Source organism: Brassica rapa, chromosome A07 (genome assembly GCF_000309985.2).
Source record: "Brassica rapa cultivar Chiifu-401-42 chromosome A07, CAAS_Brap_v3.01, whole genome shotgun sequence".
NCBI classification, from domain to species: Eukaryota; Viridiplantae; Streptophyta; class Magnoliopsida; order Brassicales; family Brassicaceae; genus Brassica; species Brassica rapa.
In genome coordinates, this window is record NC_024801.2 from 9,599,649 (window position 1) to 9,627,208 (window position 27,560).

The 27,560-nt window shown below is 32.7% G+C and overlaps 2 protein-coding genes across 2 annotated transcripts; both read right to left on the reverse strand.

Moving 5' to 3' along the window:
* Positions 1-676: 676 nt before the first annotated feature.
* On the reverse strand, positions 677-14,083 carry LOC103828740. The gene is made up of 23 exons (XM_009104368.2): positions 13,945-14,083; positions 13,666-13,865; positions 6,548-6,871; positions 6,375-6,476; positions 6,222-6,281; positions 5,922-6,151; positions 5,727-5,850; positions 5,476-5,656; positions 4,455-4,483; positions 4,211-4,362; positions 4,020-4,122; positions 3,851-3,946; positions 3,712-3,767; positions 3,505-3,628; positions 3,341-3,403; positions 3,181-3,240; positions 2,943-3,104; positions 2,773-2,846; positions 2,594-2,687; positions 2,359-2,495; positions 2,195-2,275; positions 1,999-2,104; positions 677-1,901 (listed from the first exon to the last, which is right to left on the reverse strand). The coding sequence occupies exons 2-23, from the start codon at positions 13,846-13,848 to the stop codon at positions 1,827-1,829; spliced, it is 2,616 nt and encodes an 871-aa protein (XP_009102616.1). The 5' UTR covers positions 13,849-13,865; positions 13,945-14,083; the 3' UTR covers positions 677-1,826.
* Positions 13,527-27,560, reverse strand: LOC103828879. The gene is made up of 24 exons (XM_018652880.2): positions 26,993-27,560; positions 26,707-26,907; positions 21,131-21,454; positions 20,954-21,055; positions 20,801-20,860; positions 20,501-20,730; positions 20,299-20,422; positions 19,939-20,227; positions 19,707-19,735; positions 19,464-19,615; positions 19,282-19,384; positions 19,098-19,193; positions 18,953-19,008; positions 18,755-18,878; positions 18,612-18,674; positions 18,453-18,512; positions 18,227-18,388; positions 18,061-18,134; positions 17,881-17,974; positions 17,646-17,782; positions 17,486-17,566; positions 17,236-17,341; positions 13,945-17,137; positions 13,527-13,865 (listed from the first exon to the last, which is right to left on the reverse strand). Exons 2-23 carry the CDS (start codon positions 26,887-26,889, stop codon positions 17,063-17,065), a joined length of 2,724 nt encoding a protein of 907 aa, XP_018508396.1. The 5' UTR covers positions 26,890-26,907; positions 26,993-27,560; the 3' UTR covers positions 13,527-13,865; positions 13,945-17,062.

Here is a 27,560-nt window from a genome sequence, read left to right on the forward strand (position 1 = left end):
GTATGTTTAACTTACTTATTATTAACCGGAAACCGATATTCCGATTTAGCATACGATTATTATGCTCTGTAAACATGAACATATGATCAAGTCCGGTGCCTCATGCGCTAGCCCTGTGTACGAACCAGACTCGACGTCTCCTTTTCAAGCATCCAGCCACCTTATATAAGGTCTTCCGTCAGAGAGAAATCCGTCTCTCAACATAACTCTTCTCCATTCCTTCTTCTTCATGTAAGTCTGCACTGATCTCGAGTTAGGTTTTGTGGAAATTGCGATTTTCTGATTTTATTTTTTGTTGGGTAACTGGATTATGAATCAAGGTGACTCTAAAGCTTGAGTATAGGATTACTCCACCGGTGAGAGACGTACTACTTTTCCCTATTGAATTTAGATTCAGATATGAATGTTTGATTTCAAATTTCAATTGGAATAATCCAAGAAGAAAGGAAAAATAAGTATTGAGTAAAAAAGATCATATTATCAATGTTTCAGCGTCAGTTATTGCCTCGAGCTGTAGATATTCCTCGGTCGGGTTTTCAGTTCGACTTCGGTCTAGAAAGGACAGTCATGGTGAAGGCAGGGAAAAATAACCCTGGATGGAGCAAGTTTGGTTCTGAGAATCCTCCACCTGCTAAGTTTCCAGCACCAAAACCTTCTATGGTAAAGCTTCTTTCACTTCCGTAAAAGGTTTTGTTCTATGAAAACTTCTTATAGAGTTAGGTTTGTGTTCTTGGATGAATAAGCATGGATCATCCATCATCTATGAACGTTCGTAACTAACACACCATATTTATATGCGTAGTAATAGATGGGAATTGGGTCAAAATAGATCGTTGATTAGTGTAGTGTGGTACTTAGATTTTGATTATCATCATTATCAATGGATTCCAGTGCAAACGTGTAGATTATCATCATCAACAGGTTTGTTTTGTGTGCTCCTTTATTTGAATTCTCTCCATCTATCTATATTCACACATATATATATATATACTTTCTGATGTAGTGTAGCTTTCCGCTTCATCACTTTCAGTGTATTGATTAACTCATGGTTTTGTCTATATGCTGCCACAGAAAATAGGACACCTTACTTTTGACAAATATGACCAGTTAGCTATAGAATTTATCATTGCTCCTGCAAATATTGGTGCGTAGTCTTTTGGAATTCCTCAGCACAGTCTTTTAAAGCCAAAGGTATTGCTGGGAGCATTGTTCATGCCGTTGCTAAGACTAACGCCATTGTTGCTGGTTTGATTGTTATTGAAGCAATCAAAGTGTTGAAAAAGGATGTGGACAAGTACAATCTGTTACTTTATAACTTTCTTTCACTGTATTTCATAAGCTTCAGAATATTTAGTATCTTATTTAAATCATTTTAATCCAATATCTCTCTGTGGAATGAGATATTGCTTAGAACACCCAAGCCAAGAGATACTTCTTATGCCATTTGAGCCTAATCCATATTGTATTTACGAGTTTGTGTGTTTGTTTATGTTTCCACTTTTACTTGGATTTTAACGTGATTTGATTAGATTGATTGAGGTATGAATTCTTTGCAATGGTTCAAAAATAAATTTTTGGGTGACTAAAATTTATACCCTCAAGATCTAGTTATTTAATTAAGGCGGTTGTATGATTTTTTGATGTAGAATAAGTTGATATATGGTCTAGACATGCGAGATTATTGGTACATAATGCAGAATCAATCATGAACGCAGTTCTATGTTTTAAGTTTACAGATGCTTTCACACGCAAATTTTGAATAAGAAAACAAGACAAGAAATGAGAGTGGTACTTAAAAAGTGTTGAAAGGATTCTTCTACTCTTATTTAATTATGAGCAGAAGGGAAATTACGGAATGGATCTCCGAACGCAGCTACATTCCCCGGACGTGAGAACACTACCTACAATGTTGTGCAAACGGATGAAGCTATTCAATCAAGTACTTGTTTAGTGACACTGAGGAAAAAGGCATGGTTACGTTTATGTTTAATGTGTTACCTGGTAGTCTTCAAGAGTAAGAGTCTTGAAACCAGCTGCACAATAGTCGAAATAATATTCCCACGTCCTTATGAACTTATCATCGAATCCAAGATCCATGATTTGTCTGTTTATAAATAACAACATTTTTATGGGATACGAGTGCAAATGTAAAGATTCCAACCATAAAAATAAAAGTTCTTAATATAGATTTTACTTTTGATTTTCCAAGAAGTTCTTCCTCCAGCATCTCAATGTTTGGTAGTAATGAATCCCAATGTTCTCAACATTTTCTACGCTGTATTTTCTTAGGTATTAGGAAGAGAGTAGAGAAAATACATATATTTCAAGCTAAACTCTGATAAAGAAAGAGGACTTTACCTCAACCGAGAAGAAGAGGCCATGGCAGAAATAACTCTGGCTAAGGAAGGAAGGCATCCACCGGGGAATATGTATTCTTTTATGAAATCCGAGTTTAGTCTGTACTCATTGTAACGCTCTTCGGGTATCGATATGAACTGTTATAATAGGTAAACATTAAAAACTATCAAAGGTTATGAACTATTATTATGATACGTGCTCCAAGGGAAATATGAGGGAAAGAAACAAGTGTTACCTGCAAGACAAAGATGCCGTCTTCTGCAAGCGCAGCTTCACAGTGACTGAAGAATGTATCCATAAACTCGTGGCCAACATGTTCTATCATCTCACTGAAACAACATTCCAAACTGTTGTTATAGACTCATAAAACAGGTTAAGCAGTTCTATACAATAGAGAAGAAATAAATGTATTACCAAGATATGATTCTGTCATATTTTCTAGCATCAGATAGTTGACGATAATCGCAAAGTTCAAATGTAATCCGATCCTGGAGATTCATATGTTATATCCTTACTTATAACCTTTTGGTGGGATCATAAATAAATAAAAAAATCAATCAATTAATGGATGGTTCAACACAAACCTGAAGTCCAGCTTCTTTAACCTTTTCTTCTGCATATTTAAGCTGTTCGATAGATAGTGTAATACCAGTGTATTTACATCCAGTTTTTTTCACAACTTCAATGGCTAAAGTTCCCCATCCACATCCAATCTCTAAAACCTCATGGTCCTTTTCTATTCTAGCCTAAAATATACAAATGTACTTAGTAAAAATGAGAGAAAATCATGTTCTAAATCATGAAGATTATGTTATCCTATACCTTATCAATTAAAAGGTTTATTTTCCTCATCTGTGCAGTTTTCAGATCCTCATCGTCTGACTATTAAAATGTTAAATGGAGAAACATTAGAGTTATATTCGTAGCAAAATAATATAAGAGCAAAAATAAAAAAAAAGAGTGAGGAAAATCTCATTGCCACCTTGAATACCGCAGTGGAATAACTCATGGTATCATCCAAGAATAGAGCAAAAAGCTCATTGCTCTGTAAAAATATCAAGTGAGAGAGTAAATCAAAAACCCTACCTACAGAAGAAAAAATGGTTTCTCATGAGACAGAAAGGATGTGAGCATAAGACAACTTACAAGGTCATAGTGACGTGAAATGTTCCTTCGAGCTTTAGTTAAAGTGTTCTGCCTAGAGAAATGCCTTAGGAACTGTGTTGCAGATGTTAAACCAGCAGTCATAAACATCGGTGTCCACCAACCCCTACAAAATCCATTAAAAAAAAGGAATGTAACATGAAAAGTGAAATCTTGTATTATAACTTAGCTGAATGTTTGAAACTTTACCTTTTCTTAGCAAGATTTAAGTTCTTTGAGTTCAATTCTCTGTTAGCAATGAGAATCTGCATGTTTTTAATCAAGAAGATAGATAGATGTCAGAAGCTTCTTACTCAATCTCAGTTCTTCAATAAGTGCATTACCATACCATGATCAAATTGAGAAGTCCTGTTTCTTTATTAACAAACGAAAAATCTCCATTTATATAGGCATCGGCAAGTCCTAAATCTGCTTGTGTCATAACCTGTGGGAAAAAAATCATCAATGTTTAAAGTTCTAAAGAGCTCTTCTAACATGGTGTGATCCTACGTGCCAACCTTCCAGTAAAAATGAGGACTGCGAATCTTTATGACAGATTCTAAGTTACATCTCAAATCCTTTCCTTTGAAAGTGAACATTGTTCCTCCTTCTTCATATACTCTGTTAAAATTTACAAATAATTATATGTAATATTGAAGAACTGTTATGCAAATGAAGCCAGGAATTATAGAGAGAGGAGAGTGCTCACGTTACACAACCGGTTGATATGAAATGTCTCAAAAATCTAGTAAATAAAAACCGAGCCCCCTTTTCGGTTAGAGATGGGACCATATGTTTTGGGTTGCTCAGAAGAGGAACCATATCTTTCCCTAGCAGACTTTGTGCAGCCCCCATACCAGCCTGTTAGAATATAAACAAACTTTCAGTTTACACAAAAAAAAAACTATTAAGAGGAACAATGAATTGGATTGTTTTATAGAAATGATCAATGCCTTTAGCCCATCTTCATGAAAACCAGAGCCTGCAAAATTGTAAAGGAACCAAATGAATATTCACATGGATTAGGGTTACTCAATTCTATCATTTTTATTTTAAATCTGGTGGGTCTTGCTAGAGATTGACACTGTTCTCGCACTAGTCCATATTCGGTTAAAATAGACCAACGTACTTACCAAATTTATGTATAGGCTTGTGTACGTGTAATTACATAATAGTTTCTAACAACTATTTGTGTATGTATAATTTCATTTTATATTATTATTTGTAAAATATCTTTTAGTTTCTCACATTAAAAGTTGGAGCGGTTAAAGTTGTTGGTATCCTTAATAAATTATTATATTTTTCATTAGTTAATCATAAAATAATTATAATTAAAATGTTTAGAAATATACAATTGATGTATCGCTATGCTCTAGGTTTGCTCTTTATTGATGTGATGATATTTTTATCGTTTGATATGATAACCAAATGGTTTGTAATTTGTATTACAAACTTATATTCTCAGTTTATTAAAAATCAGGATAAACATACATTGCTTCAATTTCTCTTTTCCATATATTTTCATATTACAAATCCGGATGTTCATGTAAATTCATGTACAAGTCTACATATTTGATATATTCTGTTAAAATTTACAATGTCATGTATATTTTAAAATTTATAAAAAGTATTTGAGTTTAAAAAAAAACTACCACATGCTTATATTTAGTTTATTATCAATATTTAAAAGATATGGATATTTCTATATTTATTCGCAGTAAAAAATTTTCTATGTTAATTTTTTTTGTTTTATATAAAAATTTTGATATTAAATTTATTGTTAAACTATTTAAATTTATGAATAATAACTTATTATAATGGTCTTTGAATGATAATACATTTACTTAAAAATATTTATAAAATTATTGTGCCCCGCATTAACACACTTAGTTCCATCATATTTTCTAAAAAGAATGTGGAATGAGTAAATTTCTTAAAACGAATTTGAGCAACAAAAGAAAATCCAGACGCTACCTTGATATGCACCACAGAACCATATACCACGCTTCCCTTGAATTTTGTTTAGCTCTTGTGAAGCTTTCCAAGCAGAAACCGATGGCAGAGGACGACCAGAGGTCCACTTATACAATGTCTTCTTTGGGCTAACTTCAGGATTAAGTGTGAGAAAGTATGAATCATGTTCTTCATCAAGATTCTGCAAGGAAAACACAGTTCCAATCTCATCATATTATGATAAACTCGATCCAAACGTGTCATCAATATACCTGAATTATATTGAGCCAATGTGTCAGGCTCGCTTTATTTTCAGAACTTGTTAGGAAATTCCAAGCGCTCCATGCAACACGATTCCGCGGCATCAGATCAGTATCACGGTGGAGATAAATATCACTACACATTGAAGACATGTTAATAAATCTAAATAATTTAACCTAAACAGATAAGTAAATGTATGTGGTTACCTGTAAGCGTATTGAAAAGCACCAAGAACCCTGGTTTCATCAGGGGTGGCGTCTTCTCCAAGCAATCTCAGAGCATCTGGTGCGTTTACAGCTAATATACATCTATCGAATACTTCCTGAGATCCATCTTCGGTTGTTACTAAGATGTAACCATCCTCAGATGTTGAGACAGATTGTACATTACAACTTGTTCGGATCTTACATCCTCGTTGCTCCAGTTCTGCCCTAACCTGATCCACAAGTAATATATGTAACCAAACCATGCACGAGTATATAAATACAATTGTAATAATTAAAAACCTTTGCGGCGTAAGTCTCCGAACGACCTGCAACAGTCAGCCATTGTGGCCTCTCAAAGATCTGAGGATGAAATGAAAAACGAAGTAAGAGAACACTCTTATTTTTGGTTGAAGACATGGAAGTTGGAAAACACTCTTTGAATTATATAAGAACCTGAAGTAAATGGTGGTTGCGGCAAAAGGAAAGAACAGAGTAAGCTGAAAAGTTAAGGGCGCTGTCTATTGGGCATGTCCATATGGAACTGCATGCTGGTACCTGTCCCAACAAGATAAATTAAGCTTTCTTGTCTTTCAAGAAATTATGGGGAAAAACATGCTAAAACTCACCAAGTAAGCCTTTTGAAACAAGGCAGAGTATCCATGAGACTTGACAAACTCTCTTAAGGTTTCGTTTCGATCAGTGTCAGGGTTACGCTCCATCTCTTCGATATAATTTAGTGCGTCTTCCTTAAACTTATTAAACTCTGTAATCATATGCCAGAAATAGGGGTTGAGAATGTTTCTCTTCTGAGCAAACAAGCTTGAAAGTCCGTTGCGGGTTCCCCATTCGTAGCCTCTGCCATTGTTGAGGCTCACTGAGAAAGACATGTCTGAAACCTCAATGTCTACTCCCAAGTTCTTGAATAACTCCATCATGTTCGGGCACGTAACCTAATCACATGCATATTCATGATCGTTACCCCACTTATGTTTCGACTTTTTTTTAAATGCAGTTTATATGTTTCGTTTACATGGGATAAGAAGAAAAAGTGTAAAAGAGTTTGTAAATGTTAAATATATGTTCCGTTTTCATAACATACTTTTGTAAAATATATTGTTTCAATATTGAAACTTCGTTCGCAAAAACCTAGAAACTTAATACTAATGTACGTAAATTAATATAATTGCAAATGTTGACAAAGCCAATTTAAATTCGGCGTACTCAGAAAATCAGGACCGGAGCCCGACTTATCGGAATCTGCAAATTCAATGGATACAAACACGCATCTAGGCTTGGGCGTTTCGGATATTGGTTCGGTTCGAATATTTCAAGTAGGTCGAATAGGGAGCTAAAGGATCCATTTACTACACAGCATATTTTTGATTTGGTTTGGTTTGGGTAGTTTCGAGTTCGGTTCGGATGGCAAAACTAAGAACAAGAAAATACCCGGAAAATCAGTTCTCATCCAGTTCCGGTTATTTCGGATAATTTGGGTTAAATATCATGTATTTTGTATAAAATATTGAATAATCAGGATGAATTGGATATAAATCTTGGATATTTCTAATTATTATGGATATTACGGATAAAAAGTATCCTGATACTTTTAGATAGTTTCATATACTTTCGGGTAAGTCAGATACTTTATAACACTTTAATTCTCTCAAATATTATAGATATTTTAATAAATTTTCAAATTAGAAATATATATTTAGTTATGTTATATGTATACATAATTAATATTTTTATATATTTGGATATTCGTTTGGTTCTCGGTTCGGCTCCGGTTTGGTTCAGTTATTTCTGATATTAAAAAATAAGAATCATTCGGGTATTTAAAAGTTCCAGTGCGTTTCCGGTTTTGGGTATTCATGTTCGGTTCATGTTCGGTTCTTCGGTTCCAAATTTTTTTGCAGCCTACACAAATTATTTGGCCTACACACATCATTAGAAATCCGGACCGTACCCCAAAACCAACTAGTCCATTAAGCGTGCTTTTGTTTATAGTGGTTATCAAATCAGGGGGAAGGTACTACCACCAGACCATAACTAATCGATTTTATTTATCCATGTTTCTAAATTCGGTATGCACTATGTATTAAAATACACAAGACCAGCCCAAGACATTGTCATACATAAGCCTATTAACCCAGACAATCTCAAAACAAAAGTAAATTTGCTCAAATGAGCTTTATTGATAGAACATAAAGATGAAACTGAAATAGCTTTAAGAAGCTTTATTGTGCAAAAAAGATAAAGAAAGGAAAGAATTTGTAGGTTGCCTTCAAGTGATTCAAAGAGTTCTATTGATTCATAAAGATGAGAAGAGAGACTGCATTCAACGCAGCCAAAGTTACTTCATACATCGACATAACACCACCTTATATAATAGATCACTCTTGCTAAGAAACCATAAATATCTTGGTTAATGGGCTTATGTATGACAATGTTTTAGGCTGGTCTTGTGTATTCTAATACTATGCACTTAGTTATTTATTTTTCAAGTTATAGACCTATAATTTCATTCGGAGTTAGACCAACCTATAATAAGTTAATAACTTTATTAGTTAAAACATAAATCATATTTTTTCTAACGGAGACTTGAATCAAGAAACATAGAGACTCAACCTGATCCTTACTAACTGAGTGAAGAAGAAGAAGAACACACACGTGACTCAAAAAAGTTCCGTATCAAACTTACTTTGTATAGAGAGGCAGTGGCGGAGCTAGAATCTAGCTTTACATGGGTTATAATTATTCTAGATAGGTTGAAAAGTATACTAATGAGACTTGAACTGAAAACATATGGGTCAAAAGAGAGATCTAGACCAGTTCACGGCAACAATAACTTTGTAGATAAAACGAAAAACTAAATTTTGTAGATTTCACACTACAAGAAAACGTAACTTTAACGAGGAAGTTTAACGAGGAAAAATAATCCTCGTAAAAAAACGTTGATTTTGTGAGAAAAGTACGTGGAGAAAGAAAAGCATCGTTATTTCGTCGTAAGGTAACGACAAAACATATTCGTCGTAAAGACGATGTAAATTGACGTGGCTTTTACGAGGAAATAGTTTTTCCTCGTAAAAGCCACGTAAATTTCGCGAGTGCTTTACGACGAAATATTTTACGTGTACTTAACGAGGAAATTTTGAATCCACCAAGTTCGTAGGTGGCTCACGTTTTTTGTTTGGCCATACAATTAATTTTCGTCGTAATTTCATAGTAAAATTACAACTACCAGATTCGAAATTTTCTATAAATATGGATGTTGGAACATCATTTTAAACACACCAACAACAAAAAACGTGAAAGAAAAAAAATGGCTGGCTCTGGGACTATTTACGAGTTGCGGAATTGGATGTATATGCATAGAGATGCTAACGGGAGAGTGACGAAAGAATACCTTGCGGGGCTGGAGACATTTATGCACCAAGCAGATTCAACACCGCTCGCCCAAGAAAGTGGTAAGATGTTCTGTCCTTGTCGGAAATGCAACAATTCAAAATTGGCAAGCCGTGAAAATGTTTGGAAGCATTTAATAAATAGAGGTTTCACGCCAAATTACTATATCTGGTTTCAACATGGGGAAGGTTATAATTATGATCAGAATGAAGCTAGTAGTAGTAATAGCAATTTTCAGGAAGAACCGGTTAATCATCATTTGCATAATGAACATAGTTACCATCAGGAGGAGATGGTAGATTATGATAGGGTTCATGATATGGTAGCTGATGCATTCGTAGCTCATGATGAAGATGAAGAACCTAATATAGATGCAAAAAAGTTTTACGGAATGTTAAACGCGGCGAATCAACCACTTTACAGTGGTTGTAGAGAAGGTCTCTCTAAATTGTCGTTGGCTGCTAGAATGATGAATATTAAAACTGATCACAATCTACCTGAAAGTTGCATGAACGAATGGGCGGACTTGTTTAAAGAGTATTTGCCGGAAGACAATGTGTCTGCTGATTCTTATTATGAGATTCAGAAATTAGTTTATAGTCTTGGGTTGCCTTCGGAGATGATAGATGTCTGCATCGACAACTGCATGATCTATTGGGGAGATGATGAGAAGCTAGAAGTATGTCGATTCTGCAAGAAGCCACGATTCAAGCCGCAAGGACGGGGACGTAATAGGGTACCGTACCAAAGGATGTGGTACCTACCAATTACAGACAGATTGAAAAGATTGTATCAATCAGAGCAGACTGCTGCAAAGATGAGATGGCATGCCGAGCATACTCAGACGGATGGTGAGATGACTCATCCATCAGATGCAAGAGCCTGGAAACATTTCAACAAAGTACATCCGGATTTTGCTAGCAATAGCCGGAATGTGTATCTCGGATTATGCACAGATGGATTTAGTCCGTTCGGAATGTCAGGGAGACAATATTCATTGTGGCCAGTCTTTCTTACGCCATACAACCTGCCACCGGAGATGTGCATGCAACGGGAGTTGCTATTCTTGACGATATTGATACCTGGTCCGAACCATCCAAAAAGGTCCCTGGATGTTTTCCTACAACCACTGATAAAAGAGTTGAAGGATTTGTGGTCAACAGGGGTGAGGACGTATGACTGTTCAACGAAGACGAATTTTACGATGCGAGCTATGCTTTTGTGGACCATAAGTGACTTTCCTGCATATGGGATGTTGTCTGGATGGACTACACATGGGAGATTAGCTTGTCCATATTGTAATGGAACGACAGATGCGTTTCAACTGAAGAATGGTAGGAAGACAAGTTGGTTTGATTGTCATCGTCGATTTCTTTCCATTGGCCATCCTTACCGAAGAAACAAGAATTTGTTTAGGCACAAAATGGTTGTGAGAGACACTCCTCCACTATATCTAACTGGAGAACAAATTGAAGCACAAATCGACTACTACGGAGCTAACGAAACAGTTCGTTGGGGTGGTAATTGGCATGTCCCTCGTAATATGCCTGATTCTTATGGTGTTCATCACAACTGGCACAAGAAGAGTATATTTTGGGAGTTGCCATATTGGAAGGATCTTCTTCTGCGCCACAACCTCGATGTGATGCATATAGAGAAGAATTTCTTTGAGAACATCATGAATACAATATTGAATGTCCCAGGGAAGACAAAAGACAACATAAAATCGAGGTTGGACTTGCCGGATATTTGCTCAAGAAGCGAGTTACATATTAAAAGCAATGGACAAGTTCCCGTTCCGATATTCAGACTGTCTTCAGAAAAAAAGTCGGTGTTGTTCAACTGGGTGGCATCAGAAGTGAAGTTCCCCGATGGGTATGTTTCAAATCTCTCTAGATGTGTTGAAAAGGGTCAAAAGTTCTCTGGGATGAAGAGTCATGATTGTCATGTCTTTATGCAACGACTACTGCCCTTTGCATTTGCGGAGCTACTTCCAACAAACGTACATGAAGCACTTGCAGGTTCGTAGTGTTTTATATCACAATAATTTTATAACGGTCTATTTTGCAAAATAATATACGACTAACAATGTGTTTAATTGTTTTTGGAATATAAAAGGCATTGGAGCATTTTTCAGGGATCTGAGCACACGCACTCTTAAAGAAGAAGTTGTAGAACAGCTTCAGGAGAACATTCCCATCTTATTGTGCAACTTGGAGAAGATATTTCCTCCTGGATTTTTTGACGTCATGGAGCATCTAGCTGTCCACCTCCCAGATGAAGCATTGCTTCGTGGACCTGTACATTACGGATGGATGTATCAGTATGAGCGAGCCATGAAATATTTGAAGGGAAAAGCAAAGAACCTCGCCAAAGTTGAAGGTTCTATAATTGCTGGAAGTTTGACGGAAGAAGTTTCTCACTTCACATCGTACTACTTTGCGTTAAAAGTACGTACCCGTAGAAGAGCTCCAAGAAGATATGATGATGGTGGAGTTGCGCCAACATATGCAGTTGCTGGTGTTCCAGACATCTTTAGCCAGATTGGACGACTCGGTGGGAAGTCTAAAGAGGTTTGGTGGTCGAGTGAACAAGACGCTCATAGTGCACACACCTATATTCTACTCAATTGCGAGGATCCATTGATGCGTTATTTTGAAAGGTAACATATATGGACACTTCAAAATACATATAATTAATTATATAATTGCAAGAGATTCATTCCTATGAAATGTGATTAATTTTACAGCCTATTTGTTTCTCAAGTCGAAGAAACATTTCCTGGTATATCCACAAGTGACGTAGACAAAAGGAAAGATCAGCACTTCATTAAGTGGTTGCGGAATCAGGTATTATAACTCAAACTATTTTTTCATACATGATTTGTATTTTAATGTTCTCTTTATTTTTGCAGGTTGATTATGACGACGATGCAGATTATCCTAAGTAGTTACACGAAGTAATTCAATCTCCACTTGTAAAGGTCACCACATCACAGATGTATTTCACACGAGGCTACACTTTTCACACATGAGTATGGTAGACAGCGGGCGACCAGTAACTATGGAATATGTGTGAAAGGGGAAACAGATTTCTACGGGATCTTGACGGAGATTATTGACGTCCTTACGTGGAATCTTTACGTGGTCTTTACGACGAAATATCCTCCTTCGCTTTTACGACGAAATTATTTCCTCGCTACCTTACGACGAATTAGCGAGGATATATGCGTTACGACAAACGTATAACGACGAAACGGGTTTCCTCGCTAATTCGTCCTAACACTGCTTTTACGACGAAGTAACGAGGAAAACTGCCCTCGTAAAACTTGTGTTTTCTTGTAGTGTCATATCGATCATTTGACACCCCTCCCCCTTAGAGCATGTTTAATGGAAAGTTCTTAGGGTGGAGTTCTTAACGGAATATAAGAATTCGTTTCTTAACTTTTAACTAAAAAGCTAAGAGATAGATTTTTATATATCACTAAGAACCCCACCCTAAGAATCCTCCATTAAACATGCTCTTAGGTGGTTCCGGCACTGTAACAAGACCCATGATTGAATTTGGCTATTATATTTGCATATTTTTCATTGGTAGTATTTTTTAATACCTTTTTAATTGGCAGTAATTCTGTTCCCATGCTTAAACATATTATTCCCTATATTTCTTAAAAAATGTTATTTTACAAAAAGTGTCATTTTGAAATTTGAAATACAAATTATATTTATTTTTGGTTTAATACTAATTGCAAACTGCATTAATTTTATAAATAATTTTTATATGAAATATATATAGTTAATAAACATATAAATTCATTTTCACCATTTTTTAATCAGTGTAGAAAATGTCAAATTGACATTTTAAAAAAACTGAGTGAATAGTAAGCATTACTAACGGCCTAATGGCCTGTCAAACCCTTGAGCTGTCTCTTCCCGAGCATAGATAACAAGCTACGAGAGATGTAATGCATTTAACCCACACATTAATTATTTTGAAACAGGGTTTACTCTATTACATTTATGATAAACCTAATACTCTCTCTATATTTAAAAAATACTCCTATTGATAATCTAATGAGTGGTGAAACTTTATTGGTAAAAATAATAAATAAAAATATATATTTAACTTTTGCGTGAAAAGTTTAAAACATTAATATGGAGGAGTATATGTTAGACTTATATTTAAAATGAGAAGTTATTATGCAAAATGATACTGTATGTAGTTATTATGCAAAATGATACTGTATGTAGTATTGCTTAAAATCACGGTTTCCATTTATAAAACTAGGATGGTTATTTAATTAATAATTCTAGAAAAAGATAACTGCAAGCGTACGTACAGGGTTGAAGACTATGAATCCAATGTCTAAATCAACTCCTTCAAAACGCATCGTTTTACCATGGCCTCCAAAAAACGATTCCTCCTTTTCAAACAACACCACCTCCTTGATTCCATCTTCCCTTGCAAGATCGTGGGCACTTCCTAACCCACTTACTCCACCTCCGATCACCGCCACTTTCATTTTAATCCTTTTATTTCCTATTCAAAAGTTATTTTCTTGAAATTCTTGGACAAAACCGACGATAAAAGGAATCAATGAAACGTAGACGAGAAATACCTTAGTCTTCTTTTCCTGGCACAAAGTAGATTTGATCTCAAGATGGGACTTGTGGAAATACATTCGCTCATACCCTGCTTATACTTATAATGTGATTAGGCAGAAGGTAAAGGCGAGTTAGGAGAGACTTATATTTGACTCACATTAATGATTACAGATAGATAACGTGATTCTCATTCTAAAGCTTAATGTCAAGAAGCATGGCCACATAATCCGGGATAGTTATGCTTGATCTTCGCACACAACCAATTGGTTTTTAAAAAGTATTTAAAAAATTTGCATGGATATATGACAAGTCAATACTGTGTAATGTCCAGATGGTTCGTTCAATATTTAATTATTATTATTATTTTGGTAAAATTTAATTATTATTATTTTGTTTGGTTCGTTCAGTATTCAATTATTTTGTTTGGTTAATTCAAATTTTTTTCGACTATCAAACAAGATTAGTCGAATCCTTGACCAAAAAGACAAGATCATCTATCTTACATTTGTCAACGTCGCCTGCTCATATGGTGATGTGTTAATGGTTGGTCTACCTAATTTTAACAAATATTGTTACAATAATAATTTAAATTAAGCATAACTTGATTCTGATATATGCTTCGAAAGTGAGAGACTATTTTTATCAAAATTTATATTTTAAAATTTACTATTTAGATAATATATAATTGTTGATCTTTTCTTTTTGTCATCATAATTGTCGATCTAAAATTTAAGATATGTTAATAATTTCAATCTTGTATAAAAGTATTTCATAGTCACTAATTTCAAAATGTTCTGAAAACATATTATATATTATTTATTTTTAATTTAAATAAATACAATTTTATGTCTTTAAAATAATGTATGTTAAGTTATTAGTCTAAAATGATTTTTATATATAAGGGGGTTTTTGCAAAAACAACTCTAAATAAAAAGTCAAATGTAAAATTAACCAATAATTTTTTTGAACTTTCATTTTTCATATTCACTCCATAAATTTGAATTATTAATGAAAATGTCAATATTTTTTTTTCTTTTCTTTTTTTCTTTTCTTTTTTTCTTTTGAAAATTTTTGTTTTACTCAATCATCATGATCTTCCTCTTTTATTTACAACATTACCATTATCTTCAATATACCAACCACCATGAACAACCAATTTTAAACTATAAATGCGCCTAAAATCAATATCTACATCTTCATATTTTTATTTTTTACGCACACAAACCATTTCTCTTTCATTTCCTCTCTTATTTCATCCAAAAATCCTAAATTTTTTTATTTCAAAATTTATAAGCTTATTAGAGTTACTCAAGTTCATAATTCTTGGTCAAGAACGAGTGTGTATATTTCATTAATTCATGTATATTAGTCAATATTGAGACTACTGAATGAAATTCATAACTTAACTGGAGATAATTATGATGTTACCAGCATTCATGTTTATTAATGTTTCTAGCTAATGAGAGATGACTTCCCCAAAAGTCATCTAGGTTAGTTTTTGTAAAACTTGTATTTTCAACTTCAAAATATGTGTTTAACTTTTAAAAGTGTTAAGTATCTTCAAGAATATCAAGTCATGTTATTTAATGTGTCTTCTTAAATCATAAGATATACTTTTAACTTTCACGAAATTTAAAATTTAAATTTTCAATTAAATTTAAGTTTTCCGCTTAAATTTTAATTATTCGCTTAAATTTCTGCTTATATTTTAATTTTCCGCTTAAAATTTTCTACTTAAAATTTAAGTCTACCCGAGAAGTCTTCGAAGACTTACCGGAAGACTTTTAGTGAAAAGTTATATGTTTGAACTTATGTAATGTTTGACTTTTGTGAATTTGACTAAATTTTCTTGAGAAGTCTTCTCCCTAAATTTTAGTAAGATTTATCATGTGCACGGAAGCTTTAATCATAGATATTAAAAATGCGAAGAGAGAGAAGCAACTAATGGAAATGAAAGTGGCTAGGTCCTATCCTCTGATATCTCACCTACTCTTTGCAGACGATAGCTTATTTTTTTTTAAGGCATGAGTGTCAAAACTATTTCAAGGATCTTAAAGGAATATGAGGCATTGTCGGGTCAGTTGATAATCTTCCAGAAATCTTCCATTCAATTTGGATATAAGATTGAGGAGTCCACTCGGCAGGATCTGCGGGATAATATAGGAATACATAATGTAGGGGGGATTGGATCGTATTTGGAAATATCAGAGAGTCTGGAATGAATGAAAATACGGGTTTTGGGTTTTATACATGATCGTTTAAACAACATAGTTAATGAATGGACATTTAATTTCTTTACCAAAGAGGGGAAGGAGGTAATTATCAAATCACTAGTTACGGTCTTATCGTATTTGGAAATATCAGAGAGTCTGAGAGGATTGAAAATACGGGTTTTGGGTTTTATACATGATCGTTTAAACAACATTGATGGACATTTAAGTTCTTTACCAAAGGGAGGAAGGAGGTGATTATCAAATCAGTAGTTACGGTCTTACCAAATCATGTAATATCTTGCTATCGCCTGTCAAAGACAGTATAAAAAAGAATTATCACTTGTCAAAGACATATAAAAAAGATTAACGAGTGCGGTGGCACAATTTTGGGACTGCATAATTTTATAGGTTTTCTGAAATTCTGGAATTTAGGAAAATGTATATTAGTGAAAATAACATGTAGCTATGATTTGACTAAAAGTTCAATGTTCTATTTTGTAAATTCTGAAGATATCACTTGCAATATGGATTCTTAAAAGTGGCCATAATAAAAAGGAAGAAACCTATCAGGCTATCACCAAGAGGCCAAGACTGTTCTTACTAAAGATCATGTATTAGCAGCCTAATGTTGTATAATAGTTTTTTTTCAAGGTCATAGGAAAGTGAATCAGTCCATAACAGCTTGAGTAAGGAATCAAACCACATTATTTGAGGCGGTTATATGATTTTTTTGATGTAGAATAAGTTGATATATGGTCTAGACATACGAGATTATTGGTACAGAATGCAGAATCAATCATGAACGCAGGTTTCTGTTTTAAAGTTTACAGATGTCTCACATGCAAATTTTGAATAAGAAAACAAGACAAGAAATGAGAGTGGTACTTAAAAAGTGTTGAAAGGATTCTTCAACATTTATTTATCCATGAGCATAAGGGAAGCTATGGAATGGATCTCCAAATGCAGCTACATTCCCCGGACGTGAGAACACTACCTATAATGTTGTGCAAACGGATGAAGCTATTCAATCAAGTACTTGTTTAGTGACACTGAGGAAAAAAGGCATGGTTACGTTTATGTTTAATGTGTTACCTGGTAGTCTTCAAGAGTAAGAGTCTTGAAACCAGCTGCACAATAGTCGAAATAATATTCCCACGTCCTTATGAACTTATCATCGAATCCAAGATCCATGATTTGTCTGTTTACAAATATAAAAAAAATTTATTGGATACGAGTGCAAATGTAAAGATTCTTTTTACAAATAACAATATTTTTTATGGGATACGAGTGCAAATGTAAAGATTCCAACCATAAAAATAAAAGTTCTTAATATAGATTTTACTTTTGATTTTCCAAGAAGTTCTTCCTCCAGCATCTCAATGTTTGGTAGTAATGAATCCCAATGTTCTCAACATTTTCTACGCTGTATTTTCTTAGGTATTAGGAAGAGAGTAGAGAAAATACATTTCAAGCTAAACTCTGATAAAAAAAAAAGACTTTACCTCAACCGAGAAGAAGAGGCCATGGCAGAAATAACTCTGGCTAAGGAAGGAAGGCATCCACCGGGGAATATGTATTCTTTTATGAAATCCGAGTTTAGTCTGTACTCATTGTAACGCTCTTCGGGTATCGATATGAACTGTTATAATCGGTAAACATTAAAAAGTATCAAAGGTTATCAACTATTATTATGATACGTGCTCCAAGGGAAATATGAGGGAAAGAAACAAGTGTTACCTGCAAGACAAAGATGCCGTCTTCTGCAAGCGCAGCTTCACAGTGACTGAAGAATGTATCCATAAACTCGTGGCCAACATGTTCTATCATCTCACTGAAACAACATTCCAAAACTATTGTTATAGACTCATAAAACAGGTTAAGCAGTTCTATACAATAGAGAAGAAATAAATGTATTACCAAGATATGATTCTGTCATATTTTCTAGCATCAGATAGTTGACGATAATCGCAAAGCTCAAATGTAATCCGATCCTGGAGATTCATATGTTATATCCTTAGTTATAGCCTTTTGGTGGGATCATAAATAAATAAAAAAATCAATCAATGGATGGTTCAACACAAACCTGAAGTCCAGCTTCTTTAACCTTTTCTTCTGCATATTTAAGCTGTTCGATAGATAGTGTAATACCAGTGTATTTACATCCAGTTTTTTTCACAACTTCAATGGCCAAAGTTCCCCATCCACATCCAATCTCTAAAACCTCATGGTTCTTTTCTATTCTAGCCTAAAATATGCAAATGTACTTAGTAAAAACGAGAGAAAATCATGAAGATTATGTTATCCTATACCTTATCAATTAAAAGGTTTATTTTCCTCATCTGTGCAGTTTTCAGATCCTCATCGTCTGACTATTAAAATGTTAAATGGAGAAACATTAGAGTTATATTCGTAGCAAAATAACATAAGAGCAAAAAAAAAAAAAAAGAGTGAGGAAATCTCATTGTCACCTTGAATACCGCAGTGGAATAACTCATGGTATCATCCAAGAATAGAGCAAAAAGCTCATTGCTCTGTAAAAATATCAAGTGATAAAGTAAATCAAGAACCCTACCTCATGAGACAGAAAGGATGTGAGCATAAGACAACTTACAAGGTCATAGTGACGTGAAATGTTCCTTCGTGCTTTAGTTAAAGTGTTCTGCCTAGAGAAATTCTTTAGGAACTGTGTTGCAGATGTTAAACCAGCAGTCATAAACATCGGTGTCCACCAACCCCTACAAAATCCATTAGAAAAAGAATGTAACATGACAAGTGAAATCTTAACTTAGCTGAATGTTTGAAACCTTACCTTTTCTTAGAAAGTTTTAAGTTCTTTGAGTTCAATTCTTTGTTAGCAATGAGAATCTGCAAGTTTTTAATCAAGCAGATAGATAGATGTCAGAACCTTCTTACTCAATCTCTGTTCTTCAATAAGCGCATGTACACTACCATACCATGATCAAATTCAGAAGTCCTGAATCTTTATCGGCAAACGAAAAATCTCCATTTATATAAGCATCGGCAAGTCCTAAATCTGCTTGTGTCATAACCTGTAGGGAAAAATAATACTAAAGCTTTTGGAAGAAACGTTATTCATCGAGTTAAAGAGCTGCTTGTGGTGTGATCCTACGTGCCAACCTTCCAGTAAAAATGAGGACTGTGAATCTTTATGACAGATTCTAAGTTACATCTCAAATCGTTTCCTTTGAAAGTGAACATTGTTCCTCCTTCTTCATCTACTCTGTTAGGATCTACTAATAAGTACATGTAACATTAAATATATGAAGCTTTGCATTATAGAGAGAGAGGAGACTGCTCACGTTAAGCAACCGGTTGATATGAAATGTCTCAAGAACCTAGTAAATAAAAACCGAGCCCCTTTTTCGGTTATAGATGGGGCCATATGTTTTGGGTTGCTCGGAGGAGAAACCATCTCTTTCCCTAACAGACTTTGTGCAGCTGCCATACCAGCCTGTTTATAATATTAACGAACTTTCAATTTACACACAAAAAAACTATTAAGAGAAACAAAGAATTGGATTATTTATAGAAGTGATGAATGCCTTTATCTCATCTTCATGACAACCATAGCCTGCAAAAAGGTAAAGGAACCAAATGAATTGGGTTATTCATTCTATCAAGTTTAATTTAAATCTGGTGGGGTCTAGCTAGAGATTGCTACTTGTCCACAAATGATTTGTTTGTTGAAAATGAACTACTATGTTTTTCAGTTAAAATAGACCAGTGTACTTACCAAATATGTGTATAGGTCTTGATGGATAAGTTTTGATTAACCACACATTGTGGACAAATACCAAAAGTTCACAATTTCTAATACTGTTTTGTGTACGTGTAGATCCATAAGACATTCTAAGAAGAAGGTAGAACGGGTAAAGTTTTCTTTAAACGGTAACCATAGACAATCTAGACCGCGCTTCCCTTGAATGTTGTTTAGCTCTTGTGAAGCTTTCCAAGCAGAAACAGAAGGCAGAGGATGACCACTGGTCCACTTAAACAATGTCATCTTTGGGGTAACCTCAGGATTAAAGGTAAGAAAGAATGGATCATGTTCCTCTCCAAGATTCTGCAAAGAAAACACAGTTCCAATCTCTTTTATAATGGTTAAATTTATATCCAAACGTGTCATCAATATACCTGAATTATATTGAGCCAATATGTGAGGCTCGCTTTATTTCCAGAACTTGTTAGGAAATTCCAAGCGCTCCATGCAACACGATTCCGTGGCATCAGATCAGTGTCACGGTGGAGATATATATCACTACATATCGAGGACATTGACATGTTAATGAATCTAAATAATGCAAATTATACAGATTATTACATGTATGAGGTTTACCTGTAAGCGTAATGGAACGCACCAAGAACCCTGGCTTCATCAGAGGTGGCGTCTTCTCCAAGCAATCTCAGAGCATCTGGTGCGTTCACAGCTAATATACACCTATCGAATACTTCCTGAGATCCATCTTCAGTTGTTACTAAGATGCAACCATCCTCAGATGTTGAAACAGATTGTACATTGCAATTCATTCGAATCTTGCATCCTCGTCTCTCCAGTTCTGCCCTAACCTGATCGACAAGTAATATATGTAACCAAACCATGCACGAGTATATAAATACAGTTGTAATAACTAGGAACCTTTGCGGCATAAGTCTCCGAACGACCTGCAACAGTCAGCCATTGTGGCCTCTCAAAGATCTGAGGATGAAATGAAAAACGAAGTAAGAGAACACTCTTATTTTTGGTTTAAGATATGGAAGTTAGAAAGCACTCTTTGAATTATATAAGAACCTGAAGTAAATGGTGGTTGCGGCAAAAGGAAAGAACAGAGTAAGCCGAAAAGTTAAGGATGCTATCTGGTGGGCATGGCCATATGGATCTACACGCCGGTACCTGTTCCAACAACATAATTTAAGATTTCTTGTCTCTCAAGAAATTATGGGGATAAAAAAACATGCCAAAACTCACCAAGTAAGCCTTTTGAAACAAGGCAGAGTATCCATGAGACTTGAGAAACTCTCCTAAGGTTTCGTTTCGATCGGTATCAGGGTTACGCTCCATCTCTTCGATATATTTTAGTGCGTCTTTATTAAACTTATAAAACTCTGTAATCATTTGCCAGAAATAGGGGTTGAAAATGTTTCTCTTCTGAGCAAACAAGCTTGAAAGTCCGTTGCGGCTTCCCCATTCGCAACCTCTGCCATTGTCGAGGCTCACTGAGAAAGACATGTCTGAAACCTCCATCTTTACTCCTAAGTTCTTGAAGAACTCCATCATGTTCGGATGCGTAACCTAATCAGTAATCACGTGCATATTCATGATCGTTATCCACCTACAGTATGTTTCTTTTCTTTTTTTGGAACTCATCCATGTTTCTATTTTTCTGTTAAAAGATTTCAAAAAGTTTAAATTTTGAATATCTATAATATTATTTGAAAAGTTATTTTCATACCATCACATTAATTCTTAGAATGACCATTTATAGTCTTATAGTAATATTCTTGATAAACTAAAATACTAGCTATGTATTATGTCATTATTAAGATTTTTTAACTCTTATATTTCTATTTATTTAATAATATTTTTTAAAGTTCTTTTAACTATAATGTTTTTCAAGATCAGATAAAAATGTACATAAAACAAAAAAATATGAAATTATATATCTACATATATACATTATTTAAAATATTATTTAGTAACAAAATTTTAAGTAATATAAGTCGATTGATCCTTTATCATCTTATCTGATCGTATTTTTTACATTAAAACTAATTTTTTTTCTAAACTTGGCTATACTAATACCACTTTAATTAAATTTTTCATATTTAAAAATAAAATATAATAAATTATACATTCAAAAACTAAGAAAAAAAATTGAACTACATGTAAAATTAATTTTATTTCAGCTATTTCAAACTAAAATAGTTTTATTATAGTTCGAAAGAATGACTATCACCCAATATACATCAAAAATAAATAAGTAAACTGTTTAGATTTTTATCGTATAAAACAACATATTTTTATTTGTTATATGTATATATAAGTTCAGATAAATTTTATAAGCAAATGAAAGTGTATTATTAACTAATTATTATAATTTAGTTATTTTGTAAATATTTGTTCTATATAATGCATGAAAACAGAAAAATTACTTACTATACCATTTTCGTAATATACTTTTCAAAATGTTATTTACCATTACAATATTGTGACTTTGTTTGAAAGAAACCTAAAACTCAATATTAGCGTAAATATTTTTTTTTCTTAAAATGATAATGCAAGAAAACGGGAGAATTACATAGCATACATTATATACGGGTACAACATGCTTCATTTTCTTAATATTGCGAAATGTTATTTGTCATTACAATATTGTGACTGTTACAGTTCAAAAAATATTGTGACTTTGTTTTAAAGAAATCTAGAAACTCAATATTAATGTACATATAAATGCAAATGTTTAACGATAACAAAGAAAATCAAAACACTTCGTTGAACACTTAGGTTCCTTGTTAGTGTCTAACACCTCACTATTTTTTTCAGATTTTCCATATCATAACGAAGGAGCAAGTGTATGTTATTACTGTTTGACTCCTTTTAAAACTTTGATCGTTGAAGCATATTTAAAAACTCGGTTGTAATTAATCATAGGAGAAATTATACTTTTGCCTTGATTTTGGTATCACAATTCATTTTTACCTTCGTTAAAGATATATTTTCACAAATATATTTTTCATTAAAGAGGCAAAAGACTCTTCTATCTTTGTTATATAATATAAATAAAATAATAAATAAAAAATAAAAAATAAATAAACATAAATAGAATTTTTTTATAGTTTTTGGATTATACCTTTTAAATTCAAACTTTTTATAATTGTTTTTGAATTTTTTCAAATTTTCTTTTTGAAATTCATAAATTCCTTTTGAAACTATTTTCAAAATCTTTTTTATATTTTTTAATTATTTGTTTATATATTTATTAAAATCTTAAACCTCACCTCCAAAAACTTCATCCCTCAAATCTAAACCATTTATAAATCTTGATTAGTTAATTCTATGGTTATAAGTGTCTATTTGACTCTTAAAATAATGGTAAATGTGACCTAGATAAACATGAAAAATGGCTTTAGAAATATTTAATTTAAGCAATATCTCTTAATCATATTACTATACTTCAAAATATTATTCAAAAATCAGTTTGTACGTGTTGTGTTCATGTTAAATCTTATAATGATATCTAAAATTATTATGATCCAATAAAAGTAAATCAACAGTTGAAGCAATTAGAAATTTTTATACTTGAAATCACATGTCTAATTAGATATCAATAAAAAAATTACATTAATTTTCTACTTAATTTCGTATATCTAATTATAAAATATTTTAAAACAAATGAAAAAGATGAAAAAATATTAATAAATTACTGATTAGATCATTTTCTACATGATTTTTTTCCTATTACAGTGATTTTCTTTATAAATACTACGATAAGTTTTTTTTTTAAAAGGAAACATTTTGTCCAATTTATTTTGCGGGCGACCCAGATGATCGGACCGAAGCCCGACTTATTGATCCGGACCATACACTAAAAGTCTAAAACCAACTTGTCCAACAAGCGTGTTTTTGTTTCTAGTGGTAATCAAAAAATTCTGATGGAGACTCGAATCAAGAACAAAGACTCAATTTTCCTTGAGAAGATCGTTACTAACTGAGGGATGAAGTTAGAAAGCTATGTTCCAAAATTGTTTTTTCTTAAATATATACAGGAAATGGCTTTAATAAGAACGTTATAAATGCGAAATGTGAAACAGATAAATAGACAAAAAGTTTAAACAGTATACCCCTTACTATCTTAGATACTATCATGGGCAAAGTATCGGAGGCTAAATATATTTTTGAGTTATAAGAATATACACCCCTTCCGTATTAGATTATTTAATTAAAATTTGATGTATTGAGTTTTAATTAATGTGGTTTGTTTTAAAATAAAACATAAATTAAATCTGAAAATACAAGTAGCATAATCTTATTGAAAAACAAGTAAATATTAAAATACTTAAAAAGAAAATAAGAAATTAATATTATCATCGCGCCTGAGAGATAAATTTTATAGAATTTTTATTACACAAAGATAAATTTTTTTAGAATTTAAGGAATTTCTATTAATAATAATAAATTATAAACTTTATGAATTAATATTGACTTATTTAAATTGATTAACTGTTAGTAATTGTTAGTTATTAAAAATGTATTATATAAATATGCATGAAAAAAGCAAAACATTTTTAGGAACAGAGGAAAGAGATAAAATTGACTTAGTGCATATTGACAAAATATTAAAAACTTAGGTTTGAAGAAGAACACCAAAAACGTCCCCATTATGTTAGTTGGAAAGTTTGTTTCCCAGTAAAGGATAATCAATTATGCGTCAGAAAAGTTGCTGGCAAACTCTGAATTTAGAACGTTAGGATGTATTATTATGACGTATTTGATTTTTTAAAATATATATTAATTTTATAATAAGGTTGAAAACATTTTAATCCAAATTTTATTTTAGAATAGAAAATATAATATAATAAAAATGCTCTTAATTTTATAGGTAACAAATTCTACACTGATTAATGTCAAATTTATCTTATATACACTATCTGTTTTATAATATATTTTAACACAAAATAAATAAAATATTATTTAAAATATTATTTAATATTAAAAATGAAATTTAATTGTTTAAAATTATATATATATAGCAGAAAAAATATTCACATAGCTTGGGAGCTTTTTTTCCTTTTGCTTTAGAGAGAGAGAGAGAGAGAGAGAGAGAGAGAGAGAGAGAGAGAGAGAGAGAGAGAGAGAGAGAGAGAGAGAGAGAGAGAGAGAGAGAGAGAGAGAGAGAGAGAGAGAGAGAGAGAGAGAGATTTTGTTTAATATTGTAACATTGTTTAAAATTTGTAACTACTTTTTTTTTATACATTTTTATTTTAAACCATAATATAACTTGACAATATTTTGTTTCATTTTCTAAAATATATCGAATTTGAAATAATGAAATTCTATTGGTTGGTGAATCTACAGGTTCACCTAGGGGGTGAACCCAAGAATAACTCTTAATTATATTAGCTTAACAATATATCACATCATTAATTATATTACTATAATAATAATAGTGCAGATTTTTATTTATTAATTAATCAACATTAACTTTATGTCAATTATAAAATTAAAAATGTAAAATAAATGGGTTTTGCATATGGTTAAGCGTTCAGTTTAGTTTGTTTTACTAAAACTTTTTATTTTATTTTAGTTTCAATCGGTAGAAAATTATGTAGCCAAAAACATAATTCAAAGACATGTATTTGTGAAAAAAATAATAACTTAAATCAAAATAATACAAATATATTACACTTATTGTCACTTAATTATTGACTCCATATAATTTATTTACTAAATAAAAAAAGTCTTTCTATTTTACTTAATATAGCCAAACACATAGAAATAGTTATTTTTTAGTTTATAAAATCAGTTAGGCATGAATATTGGTTATCAGTTTAGGTACGGATTGTTATTTTCGGGTATCGTTCTTTTTTGTTTTGAAATCGGACCCCGCTTGAATATTATAAATTTATGTGTTGTTTTGAGTTGGGTCCTTCTGGGTCTGGATGAGTTTGGTTCTGATATATAGAAACGTAAAAATATCTAAATAACAAATGTATCTAAAACGGGTTAGAATATCGAAAATAACCATATTAGCCGATTTGGTTCAGGTCTTTCGAATACAATTAGTTTTATTATGATCCATTTAAAATATTTAACATTAATTATGAAAAGAAATCAATGTATAAAAATGTAATAACCAATACCCGCACGGGTGCGCAGATCAAATCTGGTTGAATTAGCGAGCTAAACAGATAGATGAGTTAAAATCAAGTAGGATAGGCGAAAGAATCATCAAAATTGGTCTAGAAACGAGAGAGAATTTGGTCGCCCACGAGCTTCATACTGAAGACAACTGAACATAGTGGAGGAGTTGAATACTTTTTGGCGATCCGTTCAGAGATAGCGAATACAATGAATGTCCAACCAATTGATGGATGGCGATTCTTTATAACAAGTGGCAGAAGATATGTTGGTGATGTCGGTTCTTCGTGATTCTTTAGAACCGGCCATTCTAGAGGCTTATCTCATAGATTTACGTCGACATTAGAAAGAATGATATCACGACTAGTTTACGATGAATTGTGGATTTTAAAAATAAAGCTATTATAGCAATAAATATATATATTGTATGGCCTATATTCTAACCATCAACTTGTTATATACGTATTTGCTTATTTATGATGTTCTTTTTGTGCTATAAAATCAAATTTCCCTTACTATATTATAGTATCGTTGACCTAATATGTTTTACATATATGTTCAAGAGGAGAAGTTTTTACGCAAAAATGGTAAGTAGTATTGTAAAAGCCCGGTTTCCATTTATATAACTAGAATGGTTATTTACTATTAGTTCGAGAAAAAGAGAGACAATGTGCAAGCGTACGTACAGGGTTGCAGACTATGAATCCAACGTCTAAATCAACGCCATCGAGACGCATCGTTTTAGCATGGCCTCCTAAAACGGACTCCTCCTTCTCGAACAACACCACCTCCTCGATTCCATCTTCTCTTGCAAGAACGTAGGCACTTCCTAATCCACAAACTCCACCTCCGATCACCGCCACTCTCATTTTTTATTCTTTTGTTTCCTTTTCAAAAATTATTTTTTCTTAGATTCTTGGACATACCCGGAACTATAATGAATCAAGGAAAATCATGTAGACGAGAAAATACCTTCTTTTTTTTGGGGCGGAATGTAGATTTGATCTCAAGATCGGAGTTTCCAAAGCAACATTACATTCACTCAGACCCTGGTTATACTTATAAAGTGGTTGATTGATAACGTGGGTTATGCAGAAGATATAGGCGTGTCCGGGGAGACTTTTTTTATTACTCAAATGAATGGTTACGGGTCAATGGACAACGTGATTCTCATTCTAGCTTAATATCAAGAAGCAGGGCCCAGTGTCAATGTCAGTCTTGTAATCCCCTCCTTATTATTTGTAAAGTTATTTTGAAACATGTCATTTCTACTATCACTTTCACTAAATAAACAAGGTGATTTCCCCCACATACGGCCATAATTTTTTCATGAATACTTATTATTTCATATTTAATTAAATTTAAAAATCCAACATAATAAATTATTATTTATGTTCTTAAAAATTTAATTTAGATATCAAATTATTTATATATGACAAAAAAATTTATTTATCAAATATGTTTATTATTATTGTATTGATTTTTTTAAAGAATTCACATACTAAAAATATTTTAGAAAATATCTTTATAATTTTTTTGC